The sequence below is a fragment of the Ixodes scapularis genome, unplaced genomic scaffold (genome assembly GCF_016920785.2).
Source record: "Ixodes scapularis isolate PalLabHiFi unplaced genomic scaffold, ASM1692078v2 PGA_scaffold2__306_contigs__length_199485367, whole genome shotgun sequence".
NCBI lineage: Eukaryota > Metazoa > Arthropoda > Arachnida > Ixodida > Ixodidae > Ixodes > Ixodes scapularis.
This window is the reverse complement of record NW_024609857.1, coordinates 26249598-26260534: the sequence shown is the minus strand read 5'-3', so window position 1 is coordinate 26260534 and position 10937 is coordinate 26249598. Positions and strand designations below refer to the sequence as shown.

General features: G+C 45.4%; 2 protein-coding genes and 1 long non-coding RNA gene across 3 annotated transcripts; all 3 read left to right on the top strand.

Annotated features, from left to right (window-relative positions):
* Positions 1 to 1737: 1737 nt before the first annotated feature.
* On the top strand, positions 1738 to 3460 carry LOC120848707. Its single transcript, XM_042291245.1, has 5 exons — positions 1738 to 2061; positions 2465 to 2628; positions 2761 to 2817; positions 3182 to 3295; positions 3383 to 3460. The coding sequence occupies exons 1-4, from the start codon at positions 1971 to 1973 to the stop codon at positions 3287 to 3289; spliced, it is 420 nt and encodes a 139-aa protein (XP_042147179.1). The 5' UTR covers positions 1738 to 1970; the 3' UTR covers positions 3290 to 3295; positions 3383 to 3460.
* A 127-nt stretch (positions 3461 to 3587) lies between these two features.
* Positions 3588 to 4024, top strand: LOC121836352. Its single transcript, XR_006077890.1, has 3 exons — positions 3588 to 3697; positions 3785 to 3898; positions 3977 to 4024. It is a non-coding gene; the product is annotated as an uncharacterized LOC121836352 (long non-coding RNA).
* On the top strand, positions 3779 to 5397 carry LOC121832915. The gene is made up of 5 exons (XM_042291332.1): positions 3779 to 3861; positions 4017 to 4090; positions 4167 to 4280; positions 4371 to 4445; positions 4564 to 5397. Exons 1-5 carry the CDS (start codon positions 3779 to 3781, stop codon positions 4767 to 4769), a joined length of 552 nt encoding a protein of 183 aa, XP_042147266.1. The 3' UTR covers positions 4770 to 5397.
* The last annotated feature ends 5540 nt before the right edge of the window (positions 5398 to 10937 follow it).

Genomic DNA, 10937 nt, shown 5'->3' with positions numbered 1-10937 from the left:
GTGGGGCAATTAAACTTTCCTCGCAGAACGGCCTCGTTCCAGTATGCGCTTGAACAATTTGAAAGTTCACTTCCCGTCATAACTTTATGTCGAAGTGATGTATATTCGATGGTGCTTAATCGAATTTATTTCTCCATCGACTGACCTCCGTAGCTCAATGAAGGTGAATCGATGCAGTTTTCTTGTTTCGAGTAATATTGATATGAAGCATCTGCTCTCGTTTTCTTCCTCTCCTCTCTCTCTTACACACTCTCGTTCAATGTTTGACTACGTTTGGCTAATAATAGAGCGTCGGCTGAAGGCAGGCAGGAAATGCCGTAATTCCTCAATCACTAAACTCGTTGAACCACGCCAGACTAAAAATTACAGTTCTTAAAGGCCGACATGCAACCTCGGTTTTCTGCAAGGAAGACAGTCTTCTTAACGCTTCCGCTTCCCCCCCCCCCCCCCCCCCCCCCGGTCACACCTAAGCTGCGAAGGGGAGCCAAGTTGGAGCATGGAGCAAGGTAAGGCGGCTAGCTTTAGGTCTACCCACTACTTATACCAATCAGAGCTCGCTGTTCTGACGTCCTCCGCACGCTCTCGTCTCCTCTTCTTCCTCAGTTTCTCGGCGCATAAGGATGCCCACTGCAAATAAAATATTCGAGACCTTAACCGGCCATTGAGTTTCCAATGGAAAAATACCTTTACTTTTAGTGCAAATATGTGTGTAGACCCTCTGAGGCAAAGGACCAGTGTCAATTCGTGACTCGCCTGAAACCTAAATTTACACTTTCTATTTTTAACACACAAACATGTTACATTCTTGAGAGGGTCGCAGTGCGGCCAGTCCACTTTTTAGCCCACCCTCCCCGAAGCGCCGTTTATTTGATATTTTGAAAAGTTTCAAATACGTGACTGTTGTGCTGTCTTGTTTTAAACTTGTCCTCGGTTCCGAAGAGTGTCACGGCGAAACTTCTGACGCAAAACTCTGGAAAACTTCGTAACGCTCCACTTTATTTACGAAACCTTGGCACCGACCGGAACACTTCAGCTATTGGAATAATGCCACTCAGTCTTCACTCCTGCGCGCTTTCTTTTTCCCTCGCTGTCTCAACACCCTTCACTCATCCTTCTGTTTTTACCCTCTCGCCGCTTGAAATACTGTTCTCGTTCGTTTTGACAGCCATTTACACGACCTATCTTATGAGCCCCTCGGGCTTTAACGATTTTTTTTTTTATATTGTTGAACTTGCTTTCTTTATGCTGCTGAATTGCCCTCTCATATTCTTCCAGCTTCTGTATTATGTTAAACTTTTAAAGTAACGAGTAATAGACCCTTTTCGAAACTCAGTCTGCCCACTTTGATCACTATCATCATCATCTGAAAACGGCATATGCAAGGTATATGTACAGATGGTAGCGAAACTTGGGCCAAAACACGGTACAAAACAAATTGCCAGCGACATCAACCAGGAGGGTCACGTGGTTACGGTGCGTTTGAAGCGCGACTAGGAGACGTTATGGCAAACTATATACAAATAAAATAACTTTAATTTAAATTATACTAAATTGTATTTTTAAATTTTGTATGTTGTTATTAGTGGTCTTAAATAAGGTTTATCGCGCTCGAGAAAGTTGAAATAGCTTTTATTACTACTGATATTCTAACTTGCCCTTAGCGCCCTCTGTACTGCACAAGCAACAAGGCTGGCTTTTAATAGCGATAAATTGCAGAGGCATCGTGCTGCACGAAGAGGCAGGTTCTTGTTGTCCGTCTGCTTGCTTCTTTTAGGTCTCCACGTGCTTTTTGAATCGTTCTACCGTCACTTCAAATAGTTTGAAAAGTTTCGTTCGCTCAGCCTGATTACGCAAGTTACGTGCGCAGGAGCGTAATATCAGCGTGATATAGGAACAGTCACCTTCGTGCGGTTGGACGCTACTGCGTCCGACGGGCTCAACGTCCTTCGTGACAATGAGCTCAACACGTTATGCAACCAGGTGTTGCTCCGTGGAAGAATGCCGAAGTGACAACCGCACGGCTGGCGTCTCGCTGCACCGGTTTCCTGTCGACACTCGAAGGTGAGATTTTGTTCCTGTCAGTGAGGTGCCTGCTGTGTTGTGGCCATGACCCCCTTGTAAAATGTTCTCTTAACTGTTGTTAGTTTTCGCTGACTTTGCAGCGTTGTTCGCGCTCATTACGAAAGCGCCCAGGATATTTGAATTTACCTGAACCGATTTGCCCCTCAGGAGTATGGGGTCATACTCATCGACGCTCTAATCAAGGATGCAACACGACATAGATACATTTAAAAGCCTCTGCACTAAAGGCTCATGTTTATCTTTTTGTGGTTCATACAGAGACTTTTGCTCACTAATCTGTGAATGTCCTCGCTCCGATTTGCTTTGGTGTGTGCACATATTGGCTACATTTGCTCTTTGCAAGTACGCAAGACACTTAGATAGCACCGCGCTTTATCCGCAGGCGTGAAGCATGGGTTCGGTTCTCCAACAACCGGGGCCTACAGTGGAAGACTCCATGGCAGCTACGAAACATGGTTGTTTGCTCTTTACATTTCAAGGCGTCAGCTTTCCTGCGGCCTGGATACCTACGCCACAATGCAGTGCCGACTGTGCTTGCCCCTGAAGGTGACCAGACCACTAGACCTTCCGACGCGCTTTGAGAATAACCATGTCAAGGCCCACTGATTAGGGAAATAGTTAGCACATGGGCCCGAAAAATTGCTTTTGTGGACTTATAACATTTATGCAATTTCACAGAAACGACACGTGGCGAAGTTTCAAGCGAGAGCTGTACAGTTTCTGCAGTGGCAAATGGTGAGCTTTTTCGCTGTACCTACCATAAAGAGGAAGCAAAGGCCGTCACCACTGTGTTAGTTCATGTTCTTCATCACTTGAGCATTTTGCTATAGAATAAAGTGTGCTTGGACAAATGTGGGGAATCAGATAGGAGTCATTGATTGAGTCTCATTCCAGGCCTCATTTACTACATTTTTAACCTCAGGTGAGTAAGCGACTCCAATATGGGCCCACAGACCTGCATTGTCCACGTTGACAAGCAGCTTTCGGAAATGACGCTGTCCTTGAAATAAGGTTATTTCCCTTTTCCGATGTTAAATATAAGCGAATTGGGGAGAAATTCAACCGCTACTCTTTCACTAATTTCATATTAAATTTGCAGGAAGGAGTTCTCCAGCCCCACCGACCTACCGATACCCGGGCCGCTCGGACTCCCAGAGTTCCTGTGGCATTCCTGTCGACCAGTCTTCCGAAATGGAACTGTCCTTAGAAGAAGGTGATTTTTATTTTCAGATTTTAAAATAGGAGAATCAACCAAGAATTCAACCGCTACTCCTTCAATAACTTTGTGTTAAATATGCAGGGAGGAGTTCTCTATCTTCATCGAGCTGCACATCCTCCAGCCGCCCAGACTCGCGGAGTTCCTGTGGCATTCCTGACGACCAGTCTTCCGAAATGGAACTGTCCTTAGAAGAAGGTGATTTTTATTTTCAGATTTTAAAATAGGAGAATCAACCAAGAATTCAACCGCTACTCCTTCAATAACTTTGTGTTAAATATGCAGGGAGGAGTTCTCTATCTTCATCGAGCTGCACATCCTCCAGCCGCCCAGACTCCCAGAGTTCCTGTGGCATTCCTGACGACCAGTCTTCCGAAATGGAACTGTCCTTAGAAGAAGGTGATTTTTATTTTCAGATTTTAGAATAGGAGAATCAACCAAGAATTCAACCGCTACTCCTTCAATAACTTTGTGTTAAATATGCAGGGAGGAGTTCTCTATCTTCATCGAGCTGCACATCCTCCAGCCGCCCAGACTCGCGGAGTTCCTGTGGCATTCCTGACGTACGGTCTTCAGAAATCGAGCTGTCACTGGAAGAAGGTGATTTTTTTTTTTAATAGGAGAATCAACCAAGAATTCAACCGCTACTCCTTCAATAACTTTGTGTTAAATATGCAGGGAGAAGTTCTCCATCTTCATCGAGCTGCACATCCTCCAGCCGCCCAGACTCGCGGAGTTCCTGCGACATTCCTGACGTATGGTCTTCCGAAATCGAGCTGTCACTGGAAGAAGGTGATTTTTTTTTAATACGAGAATCAACTAGGAAGTTAACCGCTATGCCTTCAATAACTTCATGTTAAATTTGCAGGGAGGAGTTCTCCAACTTCATCGACCTGCACATACTCCAGCCGCCCAGACTCGCAGAGTTCCTGTGGCATTCCTGACGACCAGTCTTCCGAAATCGGGCTGTCCCTGGAAGAAGGTAATTTTTTTTTTCATTTTCAGATGTTAAAAAAGTAGAATGAATCTGAAATTCAACCACTAATTCACTGTTTTCACATTACCTTCGCAGAGGGATGTTCGTCAGCTTCGTGGGACCACACATATTCCTGTCTCCCACTAGAGAACAGTCCACTGGAGGCTCATGGTAAGTGATGGGAGAGCAGGGCGTTTCTGCGCGCCTTGTTGCTCTGACTTTTTTGTGTTTTTTGCTCTTACTACAGTTATTGTAACAGCACTTTCTATTTTTTCTATTTATTTTGAAGCTGATCATAGCTACGCCCTTCCTCAAAATGCTGTTCCTGCTCACGAGTCCAGCGGAGACATGGCTGACATGGCGCCGTCGATTTATGGACCGTCACCTGAGGACTCTCTCTCTAGCAGTGCCGGTGTACTTTCTCACAGAGATAAGTGCTCTTTCATTTTACCTCTTGCACCTTTTTGTTTTGTATTGTTAAAGTGCACAAATTAGTCGCCGAACATAAACAACCAAGGCTAGTTATAGGTATCAGATGACTTGAAGATACTAAAATTTATTCTGAAAGTTGGCGGTACATACAAGGGTACATATAGCACTATGTCACAGAACACAAGGCCGGATGGCAGCCAGCTACAAACTGGAGTCAGTTGAAAATCCACCATTTATTTGTGCTTCACATTATTATATTTAAAGTAATGTATACAAAATGTTCATAAAGTTTCACAGACGAACCACCAAAACACCTGAATGGGTTTCACTGAATGGTAATGCAATAATCTTTTCGCAAAGCCTCGTGTAAGGCAGCATTTTTTATAGCTAGCTAAAAACTGCCTGGGCCATACGTGCATGATGCTAACCTTATTTAAATTTAATTTGCACGTATGTAGTACGTTATCAAACTTTTCACTGTACCTGGTTTTAAAAAAAAATTGTGCAACTTGACAAGGAATGCAAGTTCTTATTGGCCACCATTTACATATATATAAACATTTTTACAGTTTACTGATCTGGGTGATTTGTCACCTTGCAGTATCAAGCAAGGCCCGCAGCACTGACAAGAGAAAGATGGACGCACTGAGGGCCAAGGTACCCTTAGCGAAAACTAGGTTACTTTAAGTATACTTTACGGTCTTTTAAGATACTCATTCTCAAGAAGTATACTAAAATTGTCCTTAAAGGATGCTAGCCAGAAGTAGGCTTGTACTATTAGTGTCCTTTCTTAGTATGCTTGAAGTAAGTACTGTAATAGTATAGTTTTAGTAAACTAGCTAAGACCGAAGTAGCTTCTAAGTTCATGCGAAGCGTCTTACTAGTAGCCTGCCCTGGGTATCTTTTAGTGCACTAGAAGAACGTTATGGAAGTAAGCTGGAAGGATCTTGTAAGTATTCGTGCAGTGACTTATCAGTTGCCTCTCTAAGGTTTCTTTTAGTGAACGAAAAGTTTACTATGGAAGTGCGCTGAAAGGATATTCGGAGCATGCACCGAGTATGCTTAGCTGCGCTCACCATGAAATGAGGACAACATTGGGCTTCGTCGCTGTGTCTGTGTCATGAAATGGCGTCAGCAGCTCGCGTTGTTTCGAGCGCTGTGGCGTTTCAGTGCTGTACGTGAGCCCCCTGATCAAGTTCTCAGCGTTCCGGTGGCAGGCGTGACCGACTACGTCTGCGATTGCACCGTCCCAGAATGAGTGTAGTGACCATTATACGTTGCGCACACGCTGTGGACGCGTAGCTTCCCGGCGTGGCGATCAAGAAATGAGCCGCCTGGAAACGACAACAATAGTTGCGTTGACGCAGTGGTTACCCCTCACAAGAGCGCAAGAAAAACTGTGAAAGGTACGTTCAGTTGATATCTTCAGGAATATGAAAGGTAGCCACTGCAGTCTCAGCGTAGTTGTTGTCGTTTCCAGTTCGCTCTCGGTGAGCAGCCTGCAACAGCGAGTGAGATAAGCTATTACCGTTTGATCCACCAGCTTCGGGAGGCTGATATCCGATCGCAACCCGCAAAAGTCAGGAGCTTGGCGGATGAATCCGAACACCGCGTACAAAGAAAGTGATTGCTTGGTGACAATCAACAAATATGCGAGCATGACCGACTACGTCTGTGATTCCATCGTTTAATCATCAGTGCTACGTGTTATTTGCCCCACCAACATCGACGAGCAATCTTCTGTCGTCAATAGTTCTCAGTCGGATTATAAAGCAGTGCAGTTTGTGTAGTGGTGCACCGGGTCGCGAAATCGATGCTCCTGAGTTTCGTCGACGCAGAAAGAACAAGCTTCATCGTGTCTGCGTCTGAGAGCTCCGCGTGGTTTCATTGCAGTGTTAAAATTCGAATGATTTGGGGTCTGTTGCTGTCGTGACGCGTTTGAGTTCTTGGTATTTCTATCAGTCGTGAGCGTGACCGACCACATTTGCAAATACGTCGCTTTTCAGACTTAAGCTAGGTGGCGCAAGCTACCGCCCGTTACAAAGTGCGTTGCAAGGTACCGCAGCAGACTCTGTACCGCAGTAGTATCCATGCCCATACAATCATCCAGATGGTGCCGGGTTGATCAGCCGTCAGTTTTGTTGTCTTTATATAACCCAGTTTTTTTTATGAACGTTCGATGATGTTACTTCGAAAACTTTAGCATTCAGAAGTGGGATACCGCTGAGCCTTCCCGGAACAGTGGTGGCTGCGACAGCCACGTTCACGCCGACGAACGTGAGTCTTCTTCGCGGGCGGTGGTGTGCGTCCATTGTTTCGCCACCGACGAGAGGCCGTTCAGTGTTCCCGTTGACTCGACGAGAAAGTACAGCCATGGCCGCGGACCGTGAGCTCGTACGGACCCTAGCGTTGCAACCGGGCTTCGCATCGGTGACTGCGATGCCAGACTTGACGGCGTCCATTCCCGCCTTCTCTGACTCGTCGTCGGCAGCGAGCGCCATGAAGTGCGCGGGACTGGGAGGCGCATATCAACACGTTGGCGGCGCAGCGCAGTCCGGGTGGAGCGATGAAATAACGCTCGCTGTTGCTTCATCGAAGGTGAGCGGGACGGCTTGAGTGGCATCCAACGACCGGGAAGCGACTGGAAACTTGGTCGAAATGGGCTGAAGAACTACAGATGGTGTTCCCCGATGATGACGATTCGCACTCTACGAGATGATGCTCCGGCGGACACAGACCGGGTGAGTCCGTCGCTGATTATTTTTTTGACAAGCGCTTCTTCTGCTCGAAGTGTGACGTCAAGGAAATGAGTTTACAATGGCGCAGCTTATAATTGCGCAACTTCGGAACATGAACCACGCTGTGATCCTGCGGCTTCAACAGCGACGTTCGCAACGTCTTTCGAAAATTTGCAAAAACTTGCTGATTTTTTTTCTTGAAATCACTCGTTGCAGAAGAAGCAGCCCACAAGAAAAAAAAAGACACTGTGGAGGACAAGCTTCTCAAAAAGCTTCGCCAGGAGCTGAAAGGTCACAGGGTATGTATAACAACATTTTTGTTAGAAAGTGTTAGCTTTATGGAGAGCACATCAGATTTATATAATGTTGCCATTTTGGTGCTCGGTTAGATATATTTTAATCAATGTCATTATTGCTTTTTCAAGTGTACTTATCAATTATTCATTCATGCAAACTGCAAGCTGTTCAGAACGCTGAAGTAATTGGAGACTGTAGATATACTGTTTCAGTAACCTTTGCATTCTGAGGGCAGATGACATATGATGTTATTTTCCTCAGCATTAGAAAAAGTTGGTGGGCAACGGGAATGCAACTTTGCGGGTCAGTCAGAGGTCACTTCTGGGAAGCAGTTGCTTAGGACTTCCAATGTTATACTTTGTTGTACAACTCTGATAATCTATCATTACTGCTTATATTTTCTGTTTATAGCTCCGTGCATCTTCTGGGGATCCTGAGGACATTGCATCACAAGCTCGAGGACCTGTCTTCGCTGTACCTGCCCTGGCCTCTGCTGAAGAGGCCTCTGCTGAAGAGGCCTCTGCTAGGTCCAGGGAGGCCCGGATAAAGGAGGGGGAGACCTGGGCCAACAATGTCGAGACCAGGGCCAGAGAGCCTCAGACCGGGGCCGAAGCCAGGGCTAATAAGGTCAAAGCCTGGGCCAACGAGGCCGAAGCCAGGGCAGGGCCACCGAGGCTGAAGCCAGCATGGAGCAGGTTGAGACCAGGACCGACCTGACTGGGGGACGCTGAGGCTAGGGCGGCCGAGGCCAGAGCACAGGAGGTCGAGGTTGTAACGTAGCGTCCTCCGCATCCGGATGTAAGATGAAACAGTATAACCTATTTGTCCAGGCCTAACTGCTCGATGTCGCAAATTCGTAACCTCAAAGATTTTTTGCTTAAAAGTTCATTTGCACCAAAAATAACTTTAGTGATCGGTTACATATACACATTTGCAGGTACGTCCCCTGGGCGCCGCCATCTTCCTAGCTGGAGAGCGCGTGAGCTGCGCCATAACCTAATTACGATGCCTTGAGAAGACGTTGTAGTCAGATTATGGCGCGGCCCACAGTGTACCTAAACACCCCCCAGTAAGCAAGATGGCGACGCCCATAGGCCATACTTAGAAAGATGTGTACAAAGCAAAAAAATAAAGTTTAAAACATTTTTTTTTTATCTACACTTTGCTTTAATTCCCTGCGTTAAATGGTCATTAAGCTTCTTCATATCCCAAAATGATGACTACTGCTGCTACCATTCTTTGTGATTCCGTAAGTTTTTTTAGTTAAACTGAATGCTGATATAGGAGAGACTTTTTCAAAATCAGGGTAGGCAATATCTGTGATGGTAAAGCACTGAATCGTGATGCGAGAGCTGACCCTGCTTGGGTTTGGAGTTTGACTGTCTCCATGTTTACACACAGTGTCAATTTTCATGCCTCAATTTGCTGTTCTCCTTACAGGAATAGCTTATGCATTTCTCTTTAAAGTTGCAGCTGTACATCGGTGAAATGGGGCCACTCATAGTATGATATAGAGTGGCAGCAGCATTCTTACTCGATTTGGGAGCGGTTTGTGAAGCGGCGTGTTGACAGTGAGTGCCCGTGTCGAAAGCAGTGAAATATGCACAAAAATACTGAATGTGCACTAGGAGAGAAATTTTGAAAATAAAAGTGACAGCCACTGAACTGAGCTGACTAAGGTCAGGGAATGAGATTTGAGGGGTATTGGGGTGGTGAAGCAGTCTGAAGGGAGAGCAATATTTCTAGTGCAAGTTAAAGGGCTCGGATAATTCCACAAATGGTTTCTTTATGGTGAGTATACACATGTCCAGCATGGGATTTCAGGCTTGAATTTCACAGCTTCATGCTTTCCCACCATTCGTATTAAAAGTTTGAAGTCTAGGAGCAAGTTTGGTGCAGTGTTTGCTTTAATCGTGTGCACTTTTAATTTTCCTTAATGTTAAACCAGGTGTCACATGTGTGTAACTTCAAAGCGCCTGTGATTTCAGTGTTGACTGTTGAACCAGTAATTTTCTTATAATTTGATGCTTCCTACCGGCAGGTGTGCCACCCCTTGTTGCGGCCATGGAGACTCGTGGAGTGGCAGGCCCTGTGGTTCAAGAGGATATTGTGTAGAGTATGGTATGTAACAATTTTTTTTCTTCACATCGCAGTTAAAGGTGTGAATCTTTTTTCTTGTCTTTTTCCTAACCGTAATGGCTCATTCACACAAAATTTTGACGCTGCGCGTCAAAATTTGATCAGATTATTTTGATGCTCCAACCACAATCGCAGACTTTTGACGCTGGGTGTCAGAACTCTGTGGAATATCCTGTGGCAAGCGGATCGATCAAAGACCTTTTTGATCTTTTTTTTCTTTTTTGCTGGAGAAAACTTTTTAATTAGAACAAAAGGCAGGAATTCTATTGCCATATGTCACACCAGGGAATGTCAGCTTATGTGCAGCAAGAAAATGAATTTCGGCGACGCGAGGATGTCTTGTGCAAGGCTCTGTCACATGCCTCCTCAGCTTGCAATGGCCTTGCCGCTTGCCTTCCTTGTCTTGCTCGGCCTTTTCTGTCCTCAGCTACAGTTGGTTTGCGACAGCACACTGCCTTTTGGTGCCAGGGTAGGTAGATGCAGCTTTTAAAAAAGGTCTATTGCATCCTTTGTGATATAGCAGACGTTCACAAATCATTTTAAATCTCGTTTAGCAGACGATACATCAATGTCTTTTTTGTTGTGCTTTCGTCGGTGATTGACACTTCATGGCAGGCGAAACCAACACAATTTAGACGAACTTGAGGTTTTAGCACCGATTTTCCATGTGACCTAAAAGGAGTCAGTGTGAAGCGCCGATTGAACACGAGTGTCATGTCAGCCTTGACTGCCCATTTAGTGAGAACACGAGTCGCACCTGATTTGTGATGCTTCACTAATTATTAATCTTAAATCTGTGCTCTGCTCGGTCCCCCTTTTGTCACAGAAAATCCAGTGCGTTGACTTCCCAAACTCTTCTTTTTCTCGCACTGACAGGCAACATATTTGCAAACAGTCTTTTAGCTCCTTCACTCTCGCCAAGATGAAAATCAGACCCCGTGCTGTGGACAGCTTTCGTTCGGTGCTTGCATATTTCTTGGTTGTCACTGAGCAATGAGCATAGGTAACCTACTCAAAATAATGCATGGTGTTTGTCAAAAGTTGACCTCCTAACTTC

Excerpts from the sequence above, each read along its gene's own strand:
- LOC120848707 (XM_042291245.1), top strand. The coding sequence starts at position 1,971 with ATGCAACCAGGTGTTGCTCCGTGGAAGAATGCCGAAGTGACAACCGCA. Across the intron at positions 2,062-2,464 it reads TTTCCTGTCGACACTCGAAG|GCGTGAAGCATGGGTTCGGT; the intron begins GTGAGATTTTGT and ends CTTTATCCGCAG. Across the intron at positions 2,818-3,181 it reads AGTTTCTGCAGTGGCAAATG|GAAGGAGTTCTCCAGCCCCA; the intron begins GTGAGCTTTTTC and ends TTAAATTTGCAG.
- LOC121832915 (XM_042291332.1), top strand. The coding sequence starts at position 3,779 with ATGCAGGGAGGAGTTCTCTATCTTCATCGAGCTGCACATCCTCCAGCC. Across the intron at positions 4,281-4,370 it reads CGGGCTGTCCCTGGAAGAAG|AGGGATGTTCGTCAGCTTCG; the intron begins GTAATTTTTTTT and ends TTACCTTCGCAG. Across the intron at positions 4,446-4,563 it reads CAGTCCACTGGAGGCTCATG|CTGATCATAGCTACGCCCTT; the intron begins GTAAGTGATGGG and ends TTTATTTTGAAG.